Source organism: Cygnus olor, chromosome 3 (genome assembly GCF_009769625.2).
Source record: "Cygnus olor isolate bCygOlo1 chromosome 3, bCygOlo1.pri.v2, whole genome shotgun sequence".
Classification (NCBI taxonomy): domain Eukaryota; kingdom Metazoa; phylum Chordata; class Aves; order Anseriformes; family Anatidae; genus Cygnus; species Cygnus olor.
This window is the reverse complement of record NC_049171.1, coordinates 101,392,195-101,414,636: the sequence shown is the minus strand read 5'-3', so window position 1 is coordinate 101,414,636 and position 22,442 is coordinate 101,392,195. Positions and strand designations below refer to the sequence as shown.

Genomic DNA, 22,442 nt, shown 5'->3' with positions numbered 1-22,442 from the left:
GTGAGGTCATAAGCTTTCCTGCATAAGTAGGGCACATCACTAATGAATTGTGGTATTAATGCACAAGTTTAAATAGAAAACATGGCTTAACAATCAAAACTTCACCTTTGGAGGGAACTGGTGTACGTCAGCATTTTAAATGTGAACATAAGAGGTTGAGCCCTCCAGTTCAGCTTACTGATGGTAAAACGGAAATGATAAAATTCATTATTTCTAAAATGCATACAGCTAACACTCATGACAATAGCTGTATCTTCCTTTAAAGTCTAACATTAATAAATGGCAGTTACTTGGACCATAATTATGGCATCTCTGGTACCCAAACCTGAAGCTTTTATAGGGCTTATGCAATTAACTACTTAAATGCATCGTAACACTTGCTTCTCTGACAGGGAAGTATTGATTTTTTAATCATTTTCAAGTCTCCTCTAGCACAAATAAATGTACTACAGTTACAGTTAATGCACTGTGTACACGCATTAAACACTGGCATGACACAATTTATTATTTTGTGATATATGGAACAGAAACCCAGGGTTTTACAAAGTAACATCCATGTTATAACATTAGTATTTAAACTAGAGCCTCGTTAATGTTTGAGAATTCTTGTGCATCACGACAATGTAATACTATACATATGTTACATAAGTTCAGAAAGAAAAACACCAAAAAAACCAAACTCTTCACAGGAATAGACAGTGCTGAAAATAAATCCTAGCACTAGCCCAGCATGGTACTAAATGCTGAAATTAAAAATACTCAAGACTAAAGGATACACTATACATTTTCCTAAAGGTGTCACTGTGGTACCTGTAGCTACTTTCTGAAAGATGAATCGACTATAATTTTACCTATTCAATTTTTTTTAGTCACGTTCTGTTAAGACACATCTGTCAAAATAATGAGCGCAATACTTTTTGGTGGATTCCAAGTCACATTTTGTATATTTTAATTATGTAGTTTTAATGTCTTGCTATATAATACATATTTAATATATTATAAAGCTAAAACAGTATTTAAAAGCCTATGATTGCTGCATGCCATTGTGTAGCAGAGGGCATGAAAAAGACCAATAAAGACAGATGGTCTATACAGCTTACGTTGAAGTCATATATCTAAATATAGATGTTGCTACACAGGTTATTACAAATAAGCCTTTCCCATGTGTGCATGCACACACATGTACACAAAAATGAAGTTGGTAAGTAAAGAGCAGTTAATTTTGTTTTGTTTGAAATAATATCATTTTAGTTTTAGACTCCAAGACAGATGCCAGCATTTCTCTCTGAACAGATGGTAATTCCATCTAATAGTGCATCTCTGTATTAGTAAGGTCTGTTGTGTATACAAACAGTAATAAACACTAGGTAAGGATCAAAATAAATTTTAATTGTTGACATTAAATTCTGGCAGCTGCAGTTCTAAGGATACAATACTCCTTTCTCAAGTCTGTCAGGTTTACTAATACAACTGCTAAAGATTTTTCATACTCTGCCAGATTCTTGTCCCAGAAATAACATATTTACCATGTGGCTAAATGTAACAGGCTTACATGTGTTTGAATAAGTACTACTCAGCATACTGTAGGTAGATATTTGTGTACCTTTCTACAGAAGTCCTCAATCAGCCGTTCTGAATAGCTCAGAAAGGTAATGGTAACACAAAGTATACAATTTTTAACTATTGTTCATTTGAATTCAGAATGCATACATACAAATTAAAACAGAAATGTTCAGCAAATTTGAGGGCAAAAACAAAGAAAGCCTGTTTTTTTTCATTTTGGAGTTTTCCTTGTAAGTAAAATTACATACCTAGCTAGTGGTCATCCATTTCATTTTTGCTACAATTTCAGAGGACCCTGAGATTGCCATAGCATTTCTGGTATGATCTTTTTTTCCCCCGCACTTCAGAATAGCACCAGTCATTTCAATAGTAAAGGAGTTAAGAAATAATCCTTAAGTATCCTGACAATATTTTATTTTTTTAGAAAAGTAATTAGAGTCTATTTTGGAACTCTTCACACACACACACACACAAAAGGAAAGAAAAGAAGTGAAAAAAACCACCCCAATGGGATTCAAAAGAAAGTTTAATAACACAAATATGCTACGCTCATATTTCTTTAAAAATAGATGTAATACACAATATTTTTTAAAAATCATGAAAAATATATTGCTTCCACCATATGGGACAACCAACGACTCACCAACCGATTTAAGATGCAGCATATTGAGCTGACCATATGTTACAGTGCTGTTGAATGGCTGAGTGATTCATGCCCGTCACATTCTAGTATATCAATTAAAGCTCCTTGAAGTCTGCATGATTTGTGTCTCTGTTATTAAACCCTGCTAATTCATCCCACTTACACATCTGTTATAAATCTCTAGGAGTGCTGCATGATTCATGGCAATCTGTGAGCATGGTACAGCAAATTCTTCTCCTTGTAATTAACAGTAAATTGTTTTACTGCCATGCAATGAATTTTTCAGTTATATTGCAAATGAACTCCTAAATGCACGGTTCTTTCCTAAGAACTGACTTATATCATTAGGCAATTAAAAAGTATTGCTTTTAACCAAAAGCTTTTAATCAAGAGAAGTACAACTTAAACATAGCTTAAAAACCTCGCAAATTCAACACAGAGGGAAAAGAACAAACTAAGCTATTTGTGAAGCATAATATGTGTTTAGTAGGAGAGAAGAAACAAATAACTTTCCAGTCCCTGCTATTTTCCTGAAACTCGAAGAGCAATTTAACTGCAGCTTGAACACTTGGCAAGACAATTTTGAGCAGATACTGTTTATCTCAGAAGTTACCTAAGTCATCTGTTATTACCAAATTTCTCAGATTACTTTACACTTTTCTAATTGTAAAACAGTGCCTTTATTCTTGAAATAAATAATTGGATAATTAGCCAAGCTGAATCATCAGAGGATTCCAATGCTGTTCAAGTGTTCTTGTCAAAGGTGAAGCAAATTCATTTCAGCTTTGCCTCTGCAGCTTTCTGAAGAGGCTTTGATTTTTTTTTTCCTGCTACATTCTTGGCAGCAGCCTCAAATTCATGAGTCCATACATCAAGTCAGTAGTTTAACAACAAATGAAATTAAATTCAAAGAAGGGAAACTAATTGAAGGACAGCAACAAAAGTGTTTGGTAATGTGCTTTTTAATATGGCATGCCACATTTGCATGATAATTTTTCCTTTTTAGCATGGAGCAGAAAGTGACTAGCTTAATGAGGGATTATTCAAGACAGGAATGAACAAAATGCATTCATAACTAAGAACAAAGATTGTATTATGAAACGGAAACAGGCAACTGCCGAGAAGTAACTGGATGATTGGTTTATGCATTATGAATAAAAAGGTAGAAAAATATTTATATTAGTATTCACTAATGACTATATATACAAGATTGTTGTAATTAAAATTATAAATTAACATATTAAGAGTGCTTGTTTAATCACTTTGGGTCCTACTCACAATGAAGAGACTTATGTACATGCATGCAAAACAATCTGTGTTTTCAGGCCAGCAGCAAATGGCCCTCATATTTCTGTTCTGCAACAAAGGAAAATATACATTACTAATTACCTGTTTAATGGGTATTTGTGATTTTAAAATTGACGCATAGCGTTTTGTAGAAAAACAGTCTGTGACAGGCATAAACAAATGCTGTATTGCCATGTCAAATGGGTTGAGGCTTTTGAAAAGGGCTTGCTCTGGACCTTATTCATGAATGGAAAAAATGGACAAATTACTCAGATTAAAGGGTAATCAAAAAGAAAACGACATCAAGGAGTGTAAGACAGCCCAGAAAGCCCATCAGCATCATTACCCCAGCAAACCCAGAGGCAACTCCAAAGCCACCAATACAACTGCTTGAGAAGTCTGCCAAGAAGCCAGATGCAGCTGGTGCTGGAAGAATATCTTCTACAAATTAGCTTCTGAACCCTGTAATTGCCATCAAAAGCAAAGGATCACTAATACAATGTGCTGGGGTAAATGGTAGGAATCACAAAGCCATACTTTGGTGTCTCTTAAAAAAAAAAAAAAAAAGGCTTTTTAAATGAAGTTGGAAAAAAAAACAAAACTGAAGGGCAAAGGAAAGACGAACTTAATTACAAGAAATAAGCTCAGTCACACAGTGGTTAATGAAACATAGCTGTATAGATTGTTTAAGGCACACTTTGACTGATACTGAGAAGGGTAGGATAAGCAATTCTACTAGTCCAAGCAGTCACATGGCTAATTCCATCCTGTTGAAACAGCATAAATTGATGGGAATAAAAAGGTGTTTCTCTGCCTGACTGAAAAATTTGGAAAATATTCATCTTTTGTGTTGGTAAATGCTGCAAAGACTAATGCATGTAATTATTAACTTAACACAAGCACATTGTCAAAAAAATCATTTTTAAGCAACCAGGTCTTCTACTACTACCCAGCTGGTGTAGTTCTTTTGATTTCAAGGTACCAGCTCAGAATCTTACATGAGATAAAAGCAGAGAGCAAAAAGTGCTTTTGAAAATAAAAGAATACCCTAGGATCTGATAAGAACAGGCTGAATGCCATTCTCAAAAATAAACAGGAATATGAACTAAGAACTTGGAGAAAGGAACAAAGTAAAATTTGTCTCTAGGTGTTAAGATGAAAAATGTATAATTGCAGTCTAGTACTGCTTTCAGTTATATATACGTATTTCGACTTGACATTCTCATGGTAGCAAATATAAAAATGAAGCTCAAATAAGATTCCAAATTTACCAACAAAGTATTAGAAATAACCTCTTTCTTATGTATCAGCCAAGGCTTTCAATAGTATCTGCAAAATACTGCAGTACATAAAGAGTATTTAAAATAATGCACAAACTGTGGAATGTGCATCTCTTAATTTAACATTTAAAAGACTGATCAAGAAAATACAAGTATGATTTGAGGTTTTAAAAGCCAACTATTTGTGTGTTCATACTTGGACATACCAAAAAGAGGTTCTATTTCTGTCCAGTCACCTTCTCTTTGAGTAACAGGGACAGGTTAATTCTTTTCTTCCATTATCTTGACATACTTGCTTTGATCTTTCATCCTAATACTGCACTACCATGCAACACTGACCTTCCAACACTCTTTACCATCTTGGGAGCTTGTCATGAATCAGGTATACCCATGCAAGTTCTTTTATTCATCACACTTCATTCCCATTCCTTTTCCTAATTTCATATGCATTTGTGACATCTTCCACTCAGCTTTATTATAAAATAATTTGTTTCTTATGAATTCTGTTTTGTTTGCTTATTCTCTCCCTCTCCTCACACTTCAGACTCAAATGTCATCTCTTACCATCTTTTACAAATACTGTGGGTGACCATATCGGTGAGGAGGAGATTTTTTGTCAGTCTGACAGACACAGGGATGAATGGCTGATATTAGGTTTCTTTCATCCTCCTCCTGCAAAGCTACTCACGAGATAAACCTGGTACAAACACCTATATTGCATCAGATTAGAAGGGATCTACTTGTTAAAATAATCTAGAATCAAACATAACCAATTTTACTCAAAAAGACTTTTCACTGAAAAATCAGCATACTTTTGTTGATGCTTCCGCTCTCTTCAGTCTTAGCCTTACATTCTGCTCCAGACTGCAGAAGTCTCTTTTGTCTTCTGTCCTCTCTCAAAACCTCTAGAAACAAAAATGCTGAGCAAAAATAATGATTTAATGCCATTGTTTCTGCCATCATTTTTATCACGTGCTATGTTGCCAGAGAAAAAGAATAATGCTAGATTTTGAAGGCTGTCTTTTTGCATAGCTCGTCTTCAAATTAACCTAATGGATATGAACAAAGCTTAAGAAGTACTTGAAACTTCTAGGCATTGACAGTTCTAAAAGCAAGCCCCTTGCTAATATACCTCACTTGGACATGTCAAAATTACAGCCAAGTGAGGCACTCAAGGCACCCAGTGATATAAATGCTCCATATAATAAATCAGAATACTCCACACATGGAAGGGTTAGAGACGGTTTTCCATTCTCCTCCTCAACATCAGAGAAAAATTAGTATAATTAAGTATAACCTGTAGCCCAACTTGGAACACAATTCAAGGCTCCTGGATTGTTAAGATGCGAGGGGACCATTATGCTGGAGCACATTTCAGTCGAGACTTCCTCCAAAAAGCTCCCCGTGCCAGGGCATGGAGGGGGAGTGGCGCGCAGCCAGGGAGACTGTCTGTGTGCCAGGGAGACATTCCTTCACGAAACAGAGCTCCTCAACAGTCCTAGAAAGGCAATTTTAATTTCATTTTGCATCATTTAGTGACACCAAAGGATATTAATGGACCAAGATTCGATCATCTATTTTTACAAATGATGGGACTGGCTTCTCCTAACTTTGTTCCAAGTTTGTTCCAAGTTTTGAACATGCTCTGTTCTACAGTCATCACATAAGTAGTGTCTCTTTTAAATTTTCTGTGAAAACAGTTTCACTATGCTTCCCAAAATGGAACATGCACACAAAAACCTGGAGATTATTAACTAATTTTCTCCAGAAATGAAAAATGCAAATGATGAAAGATGAAATGGCATGTATAATTTAAGTGTTTTACTTTTAAATTTGTTAAAATTTAAGACATTCCTTTAACATGTTTTAAAAAGACAAAAGGAACCCACTACAAGACTCTGCTTTCAAGGCCTACAAAGGTAAGCAGGAAAAGGCTATGCTGCAAAATAGCTAAAAAATTAGGATGTGTTTGTTATTCTATTCTGTATTCTCCGGTCTTCTTTAATGTGATAGGTCTCTAAACGTTAACACAACCAGGGAGTAGATAGTCATAAACAAGCTGTCAAGCATAACTAAGCTATTGTTTCTGATTCTTTTAATAAATGCATAAATGCAAAGTTGGATCGTTTGTAGTAATAAGGTGTGCCATTTAAGTCACATTTGTTTCCACGGTTATCAGCACAGACTGGAACTCTGTTCCTTGCATGGCTATGTGCAATGGATAAAGTCATACTCATACAAGTACAAGACTCTGATGGCCAGCTTGAAATTTTGTATGAGTCATACTCATACAAGTACAAGACTCTGATGGTCAGCTTGAAATTTTATAAGGCTGCAGTATGAAGAAACAAATTTTGACACCAGCAATTCAGGAAGAGAGAAAAGAGACAGAGCAGTCTTTACCCACAGAAACACAAAGCTAAATGGTGAATCAAGGAACACGTCAAGAGGCATCTCCTCTTGAGAACAAAAGGAAACGCAATTAAATAAATGGATCAAGAACACAGGGCATACTAGAGGTGTTATCTCAATAGCTTAAATTCCACTTCAGTTCACGTGTATAAACCTAGCTATTTACTGGCTCTGGGTAACTCCTTATTCCTTGTCTGGAAGCTCCTATATCTCTTCACTGATTACGCAGAGGAGCTTTGATGGAATTCAGGCAACTCAAATACAGCCCAGGGAGCAAATGAAAACATTCTGCATATCAGAAATTTTCAGATTTTTTTTTTCCTATGGGAGACCAAATTACATAAGAGAGGTAATTTCAAAGATCATCATCACAACATCCATATAACAACACTAATTACTAACTGAAAATGTTAATATTGTGAAAGTAATGAATCTGTTTTAAACGGCTATACAAAAGAAAACTACAATATTAAGTAGTCTGCAGGTATGTCAAGTACCATGCATTTTGAGCTTATACTTATAGTAGTAAAGATCGATACTAACTACCTCATTGCATGAAAAGACTTGTGAAGCTGATTTTCATAACAATTTCTGTCTCAAAACCCTCTTGATCCTTGGATGTCTAAGAAGTGATTTCATACCAGTCTTTTCTTCAAAGTAAATGCAGGCTTCCTCCGTCTCTGTTCTGTATCAATGCTTATTTTATTCTAAATTTGTAGAAAGTTAGTATCTTTGAAATCCTTGACATGTGGTTGAAATTAGCTCAAACTGAAAATTTATTAAGGTGTACAGACACAAATATACAGCTTCTTAATTATCATTTTCTTAGGGAAGTTTAAGCACACATCTACAAAATATCTTAAATCTCAGGGGTTAAATAAACATTTTCAAAAGAACAGACGCAAAGCGTGGATCTCACCTCCAATTTAGACACACAAATATACTGTGTACCTATGTTAGTCATGCATAAAAACCGTGCAACTCTCCCTTCAGGGGTTAAGCAAGGCATTACATAGTACTTACACTTTGCATGCTCTGTTATGTAAATGTGACACACACTAAAAAAATGAACAATAAATGAACAACTTAGCATCATAAATGAAGGAATGGGCTCAGCAACACTTATGAACAGTTACAGCTTAAATAAATGTGAACAAATATATAGAGACATTCATAACTTGCAACTGAGAGAGCAGAACACGAATCTTGTTGCCATAATGTAATAATGTAACTTAAACGTTCGCTGAAAATGTTTTGTTTTTAATCTGTCAAGATAAACAAATAATAATTAAGCAAGTCACATTGTATTAATACAACACCTATCCCTGTCACTGTGCATCAAACTATGATCATCTTAATGACATTCATTAGTAAACTGTGTGTTAGCTTTGCACTTTAATACAGATTGTTTCCTTACCAGCTGCCAAGGTTTGCCCCATTCCTGGATCACTGGTAACACAACCGATTTGATTGCAGAGAGTAATAGTAAAGTTGTATGTCCTGTATGGTTTTAACCCTGTTGCTACATAGGAAAGCTCATGAGCCTCAGCTATATGCAAAACCTGCAAAGCAGATTGAAATATAAAAGTTGGTTAATAATATTTTCCTTCCTATTAATCAATGACATATTCACTAATAAGAAACTTGTCTCTGAATTTGCAGATTCCTTCATTTAGATGTGGAAAAGCTTGCAAGGACCAATTGAGAGAGAGGATTATTTTGGAGAATCTCAACAAGCTAGGATTTAAATGAAAACACTTCCATCACACTGTTTTATGAGGTAATAAGCCAGTTCCTGAGTGGATAAATGAGGAAACAAAGTTATTGCCTCATAAAACTGTGTGGTGGTGCAGTTATCACTACTAACTGCGCAGCTACAACCCAGATGACGAGGATGACACTATTAAGTGGTGAAATCTGACCACCACTGAATGAATGACGTGATTAGGAGGCATTAGAAGGAATGGGAATAACTAACACCTACAGACATTTGAATTTGTTTCATGTTAATGTTATTTCAAGCTATCAGTTAGATAGAGGGGAAGATGTTATCTTTTCTATAACTTCTTTATTAGATGGTTATTTAAATGAAAAATCTCACAAGCCTTTGACCAGAAGCAATTCACAAACAAATATATATTGTTACAACAGCTACAGGAGGTAGGTAATCAGTGTTATTCCCATTATATAGACAAACAAGTTGAGGCCCATCTGTGGTACCACTGAAAGTCAAAATTCAATTGTGAAGTGAGAAATACAGCATCAGAGCATCAGATCCACTCCTACACTCTGATTGTATATGATAACTCTTTGCCCATTCCTAAGGTTTTAGATTACTATTACTACCATGGTATTTGTTTGCCAAACCCAGTCATTCAAAAATTACAACTGTATTTAAAAATCACGTTTAGATATTATAAAGTAATTTTTCTGCTATTTTAGGTTTCCCCAATCCAAAGACTTGTCCGTTATCCAGGAGTCCAGACAATTATCTTTTTAATGCAGGTGTAAATTCCTCCAAACAACATGCCTTTAAGCATATCAGCAAATACAACAATAACACAGAATCAGACCATGCAAAGATCAAGGCAATTTAAATGTTGTTGATCAATCTGATTCCTCCCTATTTTGAATCTCACCCACCACTGAAAACAAGTCTTCTCAGGAATAAAACTTTAAACCTAAAAGTAATGTATAAACATTACAGAACAGTCAAGATGAAGTGATGAGTGAAAAACTTAGATCAGGAAATATACAGAAAATCAGTCAAATAATTCACTACAACATCAAGAAGGACATCAGCCTTTATAAATTTTCCTATTACAATTTAGGAAAAACTTATTGTAAAAATACTACCTGGGAATACGGTGTCAAGAACCTTTGCTCAGTCATCAAACTGATGCTGTATCCCATCACTTCTCCTCTTGATAAATTATCTTCAGGTTTTTCCCATGACACATTGAGGGAATATGGTGAAAGAGGGAATACTGAAGGAGCTGGCATGAACACTGGGGCTGAAATCAAATTAATACAAAAACATATATAAAATTACCCAAATTATAATGCCACATTTCACACAGTGTTTTTAAAACACCATTTCAGGCAGTCTTTTCCAATTTGATTCTTTTTTAACTATGTTTTCAAGCCTAACTGGAATTTGCTCATTATTTTGATAGTGCATAAAAAGTACATCATTCTCTTGTTTTCTACTCTGTCCATGAATGGAGAACAAAACTCTGCCCATGTCTTAAAAGAAATCCTAATTGACAATAAAGTCTTAAACTCTGCAGCAGGTAGAAAATACATACAAATGAAAAATTCTTGAAGAAAAACTTCATGCAACCTGGGAAAAAACTGATAAAAGCAAAAAGTGTTCAATACTTCAGCATCTTAAAAGCAATTTTGTTTGCTAGGCCAGTTTGAAATTAACATGTCTCTCACTTCTAACAAAACAGTTCCCTTGTCTTCCATAGCTAAATCTGTAAAAGGATTGTTTGCACCACGGTTAAATCCCCACCTGATTACTCTGTAATAATGGGATACAGCACTTCTGTTACGTACAAACAACCACACTAATGGACCTCTTTCCAAATACAATTTAACACTTTTATAACATACAGTATTTAAGAACAGATAAGCACAAAGACTCATTTTGAAAAAGGAATTATTTTAGCCAGCAGGTTTTCAGGTTCAGGCTATGATTTTCAAGCTTTTAGCAAACAAAAGCGTCATTGATGTAACTGAGATGTTTAGTTGCAAAACAGAGGCTGTATCAGACTAAAAACCATACATTTCTGGTGTAAGCATTGAAATAAGTATCTGTTGTTTCAGAATAATATGTCAAATGGAAAGCTTTTTTGAAAATTTGATCGGTGGGGTCATAAGAGCTGTTGTGATCTAATTCTTAAAATTTCTCAAAAAGAAATGGTTCATATTATGATAGTTGGCCTGTATAAAACCATATGAAAAGTTTCAAATGCTATACTCCTAAAAAAGTGACCATTTTAAGTTCTGGAAAAAAATAAATAAAAATTAAAAACCCACCACCTTTCTAAATTATCAAAGCCTCATTTCAGGAGAACTCACTTGAACCTCTTTCCTGTACCTTCTTTGACAACATTCCTATTCACACCAACTGTTAATATATTTGTGATTAAACCAATTTTATTTATTTTTATTTTTTTTCTCCCTTTAAAGGGCATATAAATAACAACTGGGAAAACAGTAGAGAGTTCAAACACTTCTTGGCAGATTTTACATCTTGTAGTCTTGAAATTTTTAAGTGACAGATTTCTTTCTTTAGCAATATGATATTATGTTGAAGAAAATATTTTGGCTGAACATGCTAGGTTATGAGATAAAATGACCTTTGTTTTATTTAGTAAAAACCAAGATTTTTTCCCTGTTTGAATTACTACTGAACACATTTTAATAATAATAAAAAAAAACCTTTAAGAATATATTCTAATTTATTTTATCCTTTAATTTTCAATGAACAAATTTAAACCACTATTTACCAGCCTCTGCTGTTCGTCCTGATATCCAGTCTGAAGATGTGCTACCTGCCATGTTTACTGCTAGCACATAAAATTCATATTCTGTGAATGGCTCAAGATTAGTGACTGTGGTACTGGTCCACGGTGGAGCCAAGGCATTTTCATTAGCAGACTCCAGAACTGGTTGAGGGCTGAGCCATCCACTGCTTTGGAAAACACGAATTTCAGGAGTAAGAAAGTTCCCAAATGATTTTCTCATGTAAAGTTCATATCTTATAATTATACCTAGAGGGAGAGGAAAAAAAAAAAAAAGGTCAGAAAATTTATTGCATTTAAGCTATTTCTGGAATACTGCTAAATTACTAACACCAAAACAACAGTACATTTAAAATCCTAACAATCTGTCAACATCATAAAAAATATAGCATAAGAAGTTTACTAATCTGTGTAGTTATCAACCAAATACTCATTTTGCCATTTCTTGCATTACACTGTTTATTTTCACCTCCATACAATTTTGGGATTTGATAACAAACACCTGAACCAAAGGGACATTTTCAAATTTATTTATTTATTTATTACACAATGGATAGGGGACTTTTTTTTGAGTGAGAATTAAATACTAATATTTCAGAAACAACTACTGGATAGTGTGTACATACATAGATCTGTGTGTGAGAGAGAGAGTCCATCAGAGTAAACCTATTATGCACATGGAAAGGTCTCAGCACTTTGGAAACAAAAATGGCTTCACCATTGCAGTATGAAGAGAGACATGATCGCGGAAACAGTTTAGCTCCACAAACAGAGTGCAAGAGTGCTGACTAGAGATTTCCAAAATAAAAGAGATGAGACACATTGAAGACAGAAGATAAAGTTAATTATCATATAATGCATATATTTGGGGCTGTAATCATGCACTGAAACAGAGAGGCAGCTTAGGAGAAAAAACTTCTCCTAAAGACAAACTTCTAAAAACTTCTCGTTTGTCATTTGCAAACTCCAGAAAATGTAACCAGAAATGAAATTTAAGAGGATTGCATAAAACTTCCTGTTGTACTGGCAATTACACACAAGTAATTGTTATGAAGGAAACCATGAACAATATATGCTACACATTGAGGCACAAGTATTGACAGCCATTTTCATGGCCTGTATTATAGGAACGGCACTTCTAAAAACTTAGAGGCATTCTCGTGCAGGCGTTCATCCTGTCTCACCTGGTAATAGCTAGCAAAGACGTTCATAGAGAACGCTAAGCTCCCAATACACACCTGCTCATTTTGGGAACGGAGAAATAGGCTCATTTTGTGAAGAGATAAAAAGGCTTGGTTTAGAATGCACAAATATTAGTGCTTATCACAAAGCTCAATGGCATGTATATCAAGAGAGAAACTGTTTACCAGTAAAATTTGTGGCATCACAAAAGTATCCTACAACAGCTGTGTTCTCAGATTCAAAAACCTAAAATATTATTAGGCAAGTTAGACCAGCAACTCTTGGCAATAGCGTAATCCCTAACAAAGTTACACTGGTAATGGAATTAGTTACAACACATGACGAATGGTTTTAAAAACGGATTTATCTGTTAATTTTTAGATTCTTTTCATAACTATTGCCTGCTTATTTATGCTTTATACAGCAATATCACCACATCTGTCTGAACTAGCCTATTTGGCAAATTAGGAAAAAATTAATTTTACTGTAAATGTTTAATTATAAATGTGATTTTTTGATGCAGCAGATGCCACTAAGGACTAAATCCTGAACCTAAGGGCTAAATCCTGAATCCAGCACATCAGTGTTCTGGACTCCAAAATAACAAAACAGACTCCAACACTACATTTAGTGGTGTCAGGCAAATTCAGATGATTCCTTACTTTATTCTCAGTTTATGTCCCACAGCTAAGGATATTCTAACCAAATTGGAGAAAAATACTGATTTTTCTTTGCAAAATCTTTGATTTATGAAAATAAATGCATGTCCTACCATTTGGTTTCTCAGGTGGTGACCATTCCACAGACAGTTCTGTAGAGCTGAAGGTTTTTATCACCGGTGGGAGCAGCCCTTCTGGAGGAGCTTGTGCAGTAATTACTGTCACTGGCTGGCCCTTTAAGCAACCTCCAGAAGTACAAGCTTGCACAGAAAAAACATACTTTGTAAATGGCATGAGATTCCAAATAATTGCTGAAGTTTTTAAGCCTTCATACTGGCCACAAGGCTGAAGATCAACCAAGCCAGTACATGTCAAAATGTATTTCTCGATGGGCCCAGAGTCATTTGATGGGGCTGTCCAGTAAAGTAAAACAGAGTGGTGACTAACAGGAAAGACTGGAGCTAAATTCAAACTTCCTGTAGGTGTCCCAGACTTTGTTTTGTATGTCACTGAGGCACTTCTAGTAGAACCATGAATGTTGCTGGCTTGGATGTAGTAAGAATAGAAGGTATATGGAGATAAGGTGGTATCGATGAAGGTCTGAATACCTAAAACAAACAGGTGAGAAGAAAATTTTATCAGTCTAACACATTTTTTAAAAATCTGACTTTGTATACTTAAGGTCCTTCCAACAAGCTCAATATGTAAGATATTTATGCATGTTTACATGCTCTGCTTGAGATCATCATCATTATCGTAACTTCTCAATTTTTATTATTTTTTTAAATCTCCCAATGCACATTGGCAACACCAAAGAAACAGATTTTCCACTAAATTCCTCCTAGTTCCTGCTTTCATCATGAACAAGATTAGTACAATTATCTTATTATTCATCCTTTGCTTGGAAATAATGATTTCAAATGTAAATCAGCATCAATATTAGTGGAGCTGATATAGAAAAAAAATCTATGAATTTTCACACCTCTTTTTTTCATTTATTTCATAGAATAAAACCAAATCTTTGACCTTTCTATGTGTTCATGTCCTCACTTCTAAAATAGTGCTTAATAGTTCATTTGTAAAGCACTTGATCTTGGATGAAGAATGAAACAAATACTTATTAAAAAGGTCTGATGCCTGTATTTACCTTCCTCACCTCTCACTTTCCATTACTTTAGATAGCTTTTTAGCAACCATGACCATGAATACCTCTCGGGTATATCCTAGAAGCAGCTATGCATCTTAGCCTATGTCCAGCCATGGCACAATATGAATTTATATACAACTAATATCATATATAGTTTTGGTTTAAGAAACAGTGAACAGTATATTATATGCTAGAGCATGGATACTCTTAAAACTTCTTCAAAGCAAACGGAGAGGACGCATCTATTTCTAAGTCCTCTCTGTACACCTGCACAAGCAAGACAGCCCTAAGTACAACTTAAAGACCACCACAGAATAATCTGTATTGCTAGATATTCAGTCTTTGGCATTGTAGTACAAAAGCAGCAGCCCAGTAATTGCTTAAAGCACTTCAACTACACACAATGATCACAAACTTGTCAATGGAGTTCAGCAGTAAAGGGACTGGGTAATCTCATCTTCTAGTCTTTTAAACCCTGGTACTTTAGCCAAGGTTCCAAAATGGCTCTGTCAGCAGCAGCAGTGGTTTTTGCAATATCTGTGTGCATTACGAGACATTGGATTGAAACCGGCAAGTTTTTTCAGTGCCAATGAACAACTGATAACTAGATGATAAGTTTTACTTCAGTAGGAATATAGGCTAGATAAAAATAAACAAATTAAAAAACAAAAATAAAGCTAGAACCTGTGTGATTTGGAGTTAGAATCTTAACTACCCTTGCTATTTTCCCCCCACATTTTAGAGCAAGTATTTCACTTTAGCCTTAAGACAGACTGGTATCTACTGAGCCTCTGGTTTCTGAGAGCAGTTAGCAAAACAGTGTTTTAATTGGGCATTTTGCAATAGTATCAGCCAGATCTCCAGTACAATTTAGAGGATTATTCTTATTTTTTCCTTGGAAAGTTCATTGTTTTGATAAAACTCTCATTTAGTCATAAGGTAACATTCATTATTCTGTTGCATTCACAGGATATATCATAAGCATTATAAATTCTACACTACACTGAGAAAAAAGTAATAAACTAATTTTTCTTAAAATAAAACAAAGTTCTGATGGCATTAAAAAAGTATTTTTGGCATTCAAAGGCCAGCAGATGATTTCACATCATTAATTAGAAATGAATTAAATTTTTTAGAATTAATTTAATTTTTAGAAATTAGATTTTTTTGTCAGAAAACGTCAAAAATGCCTTTTTAAACCAAGTCTCTGTTTTCATAAATTCAAAGTTTTATTAAATAGAAACATGATAGTCTCATTATCCAGCTAAATACATTCAGATTTTTTCACTCTCCTTAAAGTATGTAAGTGGAGTCATGAAATAACATCCTTAACAATACACTCTGAGTTTATTGCATTACAGAGCACAAATTTAAGACAACATATATAACAGTGTTACTTTTGAAATAATATTTTTACTAAATTTAGACTTTTAAAACAAATAAGGAATTAGCATATTTTCTATTCGCTCTACATTTTTTTTTATTGTAATTTTTCTTTCTCTCCTCTCAGTCACTTAATCCCATGCATGGGTTGCATATCTTTCTTCACAGTACGTAGTGCAGAGTATCCCATTCAAGCATAAGCCACATATAGTAATCAATTGTAACAAAGCAGAATGCACCAGAACATTAAATAAAATAAAATAAAAAAATAGATAAACCATATGATCTGTCCTTCTACTGAATAAGTCTTCCACACAAACTCCAGGGTACATACCAACAATTAGAAAGACTTCACTTCTGCAAAATATTGAAGCTTCTTTGGTATGAAAATGCAGCAAAGAAGCTGCTAGAAGAGAAATCTAAGTTTAGGGCTATTAAACCATATCTGTCCTTTTAAAAAATACTTGTGTATGTATATATGTAAAATCAGAATGCAAATCTCCTTTTCTTTGATAAGAGGATCAATATTAGCACAAAACAGCCTTTCCATCCAGGACAGAGTGCCAAATCCTCGAGGACTGCCTTCTGAGGATCCCTTTGCAAGCCTCAACATCAAGAAAGTAGTGCTGCAAAAGGCAAACCAGGAGCTACGCTGATAGCTTAACAGAAGGTGCTAAAAGTTAGACCATAAAAAGCTTTCCTAATCTGTTAACAGTTTAAAACCAGGAGGATAAAAAAAAAAAAAAATGTTTAAGCACTTTATGGTCTATTCCATTCACCCTAATTCTTTATCCAGGATTTTAGAAGTGCGTTTCTTAGATTTTGTAGCCTGTGTATTTTTGCAGGGAATGCTTTTAGTAAGGTGTTTTAGATTCAAAAGTAAAAAATTATCAGCCATTTTGTGTGTTTCACTTTGCTGATTTTTGTCCAGGGTGTTAATTTCTTTCAAGAAACATTAATAACAGATCAATGACCCACTAAAGGAAAATAAAGTGTTCAAAATCACAAAGGATGATAATGACAGAAGGCAGAAATAATTAAGAAAAATTACAGAAATATATACACAATACATTTACACATGCACACAAAAACTTTGATTATTTTATAAACACTTACTATAGGGGTAATAGTCTTCAACTGCATAAATTTCAGCCTCATCCCTATACAGCAGATAAGTAAGCCGGTTAGAATTTGGAGAGTCAGGAGAACTCCATGAAAGACTGATAACAGAGGAATTGAGAACTTCTCCCGTAGGAGGCGGTTGCTGTAATGGAGCTAAAACACATATACAAAACCATAGTATTTAATAATGAAGGTAATCAATAATTACACAAATAAAAATGTAAAGAAAAAGGTATTTTTTCTTCAAAGAAAAGCTGTATGTAAACGTACAATCACTCAGGCAAGACATTCATAAATGGAACTGATCCATCCAAACGCTCTCCAAGAAAGCTTGTTATTCAAGTACATGAAACAAATGTACACATTAAAAAAAATGACAAATTAATTCCTGCCCTAAATTCCTGCCCCCCAAAATTAAAGCAAATACACCACAATTTTCCAAACACACATTTCTGCCTTTTTTTTTTTTTTAATCCAAATGTATTTCAAGACCTCTATAAAAAGGGAACGTATTTATCTGGTTGCATTACTGAAGTCTATAGTTCAATTATAATTTTTTTTTTTTTTCAGAAGATTCATTCAATTTTAGCATAGGCCAGGCATAAACTTCCTCTAATAAAATAGAAATGGAAAGACTAACTAACTACACATTTTACTGAAGTGTTACAATAAGCCTATCTAATTAAATGACATAAAACAAAGGGGCAGATTGTGAAGGTTATTTAGGCAATTCACTTCTATTTGTTTCCAATGAAATTTAAATCAATGAGAGTGAGGCATCTTAACATTTTAAGAAATAGGCTTGATATTCTTATTTACCAAAATATTACTCTGCTATCACCTCCATTAACTTCAGAACAAACGTTACTTAATTGCACTACTATCTGTAAAGACAAAAACAAGCCTGAAGTTCACTGGCCAAAAGTCTCTCACTATTAGAAAGATTGGTCAAAGTTTCTCCTATGTCCCTTTTGTAATTTAAATGTATGATCATGGTTCTTTATAAGATATGGCTATCACACAGGAAAAAAAATGTATATTCATAGATACATATGTATCCATACATATGTATATGTGCACATAAATACATTTATGTTATTTAAGTCAGAGCATGAGTCCATATCCTGCTATGAGATCCCCACTCCGAGTGTTATACTATACTCGGTGTGTGCATTACTCTCTGACCCTCCCTATACCATGCATTAGCACTGGACAACTCTGGTCTCCTTTGGCAGCTAGTAATTGCTATAGGATGACTCAAAGTCAGACTGTGCTATTTCCCTACCCTCTTTGCCAAGGGAAGGAAAAACAAGGGATCTACAGGACAACATTTTGCCCAGAGTAAGAATAGAGGGGGAAGTACAGAAATCAATACATGGAGCAAGCTACCATGTACTAGATACAAAACCATTCTTTTCTCCCTTATATTTAGCAGTATAGAAAAATACAAACATTAGAAACATAACTTTTTGTTATTTTTTTTCTCCTTCTATTTATAAATGATCATCATCTCTGTTGTGTGGATATTTGCTTAATGTACACAAATCACCAAAAGATAATTATCAAAATCTGTTCAGCCAAACTAACAGGAGATAAGAAGCAAAGAGTGAAGTTACAAATGGGAAATGACACGAGGACCTCAATTCACACAAGGGATAGATGTAGAGAATTACGCCAACATCAGCGGGTGTCATTACAGATGGGTTTTTAATATATACGTAAAATATGAATTGAAGCTCTTTACTTAGAATAAGATAATGAAAAACCCTTTTCCTTCTGCAGTCTCTCAGCCAAGAAGTAGCAGAAAATATTTCTAGAATCCATTGCATTGAACAGGACACAATCTTCATCATCTTCATCTCCAATTAGAAAGCATACGTTGTTTTGCTGCCAATCTAGAGTTTTTGAGTTCAGCTGAGTTAGGAAGTGAATATATGTTAAAGAGTCTAAAGCAGTCAAGTTTAAGAATCCTAAATTCCTGACATTTTTGGAAGGTTTCCTCCATATAATACATGCATACAATACCAGAGCAATCAAACTAATTGACTGGCATAACCTTTATTTTCTGGTGAGTAGTCTCTCACTATCACATATTATTCCCATATTTGCTGTTTTACATTTTAGATGTGTAAGCAGAGTATTGTATTTCAGAATTGTTTATAGTGTATCTAAGATATTGTTGAGCAGAAAAACTGAAAATAGGTCTTTACATTAAAAAATATTAGTTGCATAGTGATAGCAGCTTACATTTGTTATTAAAAGCGAAGACAAGTAATGATGTGTATCAAAAAATACTGTATTGCTATGAAAATAATCACAAATATCAAAGCAAGTCAAAGTTCTGTATCTGTGCAACAAGTATTTTGGTATGAATAATCAAAAGACAGCAATTGCTATATCACTTATGTCCAGAAGAGGACTCCGCATGTCATTTAGAATACTGCCTGATGTATTTTTTCTAACTAAAATCTATGATATTATTTATCTATGTCATGTTATTATTAATCAATTTTATAGTTGAATTGCCATTGACCTTTATCCAATGTATATCCCAACATAAATAAGTAGGTTGGTTTATGTTTGTAAAGCACTTTGAAGATGAACAGCATCATAAAAGTGCCATATATTATTATTATACATTCCGTTGAAACATCCTACATTTTTAAAAGAAACAACAACCAATCAACGATCTGCCCAGTGAATAGACACTATATGTTCTACAGAAGAGTAAGGGGAAGAACAATACAAAATTGTATCTTAAACAATTCCAAACTTTGAGAACAATCACCTCTGGAAACAGGATCTTTGTTCTATCCCATTTATAGTATTGTGCATTCTGCAGTACATATTATTCAGAATTCAAATGGATTTACAATCCAAATACAAATAAGAAGCAAAGGGTCCTTGTAAACAAACTCTTTGTGCATGTATATCTCTGCTTGCAAGTCCACAGTATGTGCATATCACAATGATATATCACGCCTAAATGCCTGTGCAAAATACAGAAACGTATTTTGTTGAAAAAGGGTCCAGAAACACACTGCAGAGATTACTTGGGAACATCTAACGTTGTTGTTGCATTACATGTGGCTACATGAGCTAACTCTCACTATACGTCTGGTCAGGCCATTATTAATTAGGTCTGCTAACAGAAATGACCAATTAGCATCTGCAGAGTACCTCATTAACTGGTTATGTGACTTTTAAGACTGGGCTGTTAACTGCATATGGCAGTAGAGCATACCACAGAAACGTAACACAACTTTTTCACAATTAGCTCAGGTCCTACCCATAGAGTTTGGCATTGCATGGTATGATGTCCTCAAAGCTTTTTTTCCAAACACAGAATTGAAGACAACTTAAAATATGAATCTTCTTATTAAATATACCTTTCCTCTCCTTCTTTAAAATCCCTGCTAGTATAGAGACAGTGGACCAGCGAGCAAATCAGAACATTCAATTTTGACCAGTTACGACACAAAGTCTTGCCATCTCTTCACATCCAGACTCCCTGCAAAGGCAGAAGTGCAGGTGTTCCATTGCAACGTGACTCAGTACAACTCAGGATGCGGCCATCAACACAGCATTAGCTCAGCCTCACACATCCCAGTTTATAATGCTCAGTTACACCACATCACATATTTTCCCAAACTGACAGGACAACAACAACAACAACAAACAACTCCATGAGGAGACAGGCAAAGTTATGTTGCACTGAGGAGCAGATTTCGAATTAATCACAAATCTTGTGATTTTCTGACCTTCAGAAGGCAAGACTTCTGCCTCCTGTCAATGGTAAGACAGGGGGCTAAGCCGTAAGCTGTACAAATACTATTCTATTAATGTGACTAAAAGGTGAACTATACTTTTGCCACTGCAAAGAAAGTGGTAAGAAGTGCAAGGGAACTATGGGCCATTACTTCTCAAGTGGGTTAGACTGGTAAGTGTAAGCTGTGTGTATGATACTAAGCAGTCTGTACATCACAACAGAAAACACTCCTAAGATACATATCATGAAAAACACCTAAACTAAGGGCAAGAAATATGAAGGGAAAAAAAGCCAAACCCAGTTTTAGTACTGATGAACTATTTTAGTGCTCGCTAAATCGATAACGAAACATTAATTTGAAATACATGCTTTTAGGACCTAACATCCACTTACTTTTACTGCAGCCAAATAGGTTGTGGACATCCAAATTACTAGCATCGGGAACACAGTTGTCACATTTCAAGCCAGTTACAAACTGTTTACAAACACACTGTCCAGTAACAAGATGACAAGTTGCACTAATGGCTCCTGCAGGATGACAATTACACTGCTGACATCTATAAACAAAAACAAATCAAGTAAGTGATCAAAACACATTAGCACTTCAGTTAAGCACAGTAGAACTTTGTTTAGAAGATTCTTGTGTAACATAATTTAAAAATCATAAACAGTGAAATAGCCTGAAACACAGCAGAAAATCCATTAGCCTGTTAAAAAAGTAACTTAAAAAAGATGCCCATTATAAAAATTAAAATCTCAATGCCAGAATAATGTTCTGATTTATACAAAAACTGCTCAAAATTAAAGATCTATTAAATACATTGATCCACATATCAAATGCATAATGATGTTTGGTAATAACCACATTATGCACTCAGTCTTGCAATTCTTACCCATACAATCTTTTTTGCACAACAAGAGAGTTCAGGGTTACACGTGCTACCAGTTTCATAGGTTTCTGCACAAAATAGGCAACTTTCTAACTTAAAGGAAACTAGTCTTCCGTTGAAAATGAAAATTAGTTAATAATTTATTATAACAGAGGCAACTTGAAGTTGCAAAAATAAACAACTGCAGATAAAGCAGAAAGAATGCAAAGACAAAAGTGGAGAAAAAATATCAGATTAAAACAGTAAAAAAAGCAAAGATAAGCAAAACTTATTATAACAGAAAGCACATTTCCTTTGCTGCCTGATAGACAAAATGGAATTAACTAAAAGGATACTTAACTAGATGTTTAAATTAAAGTATTTGTTAAATTAAAAAAAAATAAAATAAAAGCATCAGTTCATACAAATGCCACATTTCAATTCTGTAAATCTCCGTGGCATCAGTACAGCACTTTCAGCACTAATTTATGCTTTGTTTTTTGCATGTGGAACCTCTCGCAATGAACTTGTTTTTCACTTGCTATATTATTTCCCCACTGACACTCATTTAAAGCAGGGATACCAATGTCAGAT

The 22,442-nt window shown here is 34.4% G+C and overlaps 1 protein-coding gene across 1 annotated transcript in view; it reads right to left on the bottom strand.

Annotated features, from left to right (window-relative positions):
* Nucleotides 1-22,442, bottom strand: part of USH2A (usherin) — a 420,079-nt gene that overhangs the window by 300,039 nt on the left and 97,598 nt on the right. Inside the window, 6 exon segments of the mRNA XM_040551919.1 lie at nucleotides 8,603-8,747; nucleotides 10,042-10,199; nucleotides 11,703-11,966; nucleotides 13,672-14,166; nucleotides 17,205-17,363; nucleotides 21,373-21,536. Coding sequence (XP_040407853.1) covers nucleotides 8,603-8,747; nucleotides 10,042-10,199; nucleotides 11,703-11,966; nucleotides 13,672-14,166; nucleotides 17,205-17,363; nucleotides 21,373-21,536 — 1,385 coding nt within the window.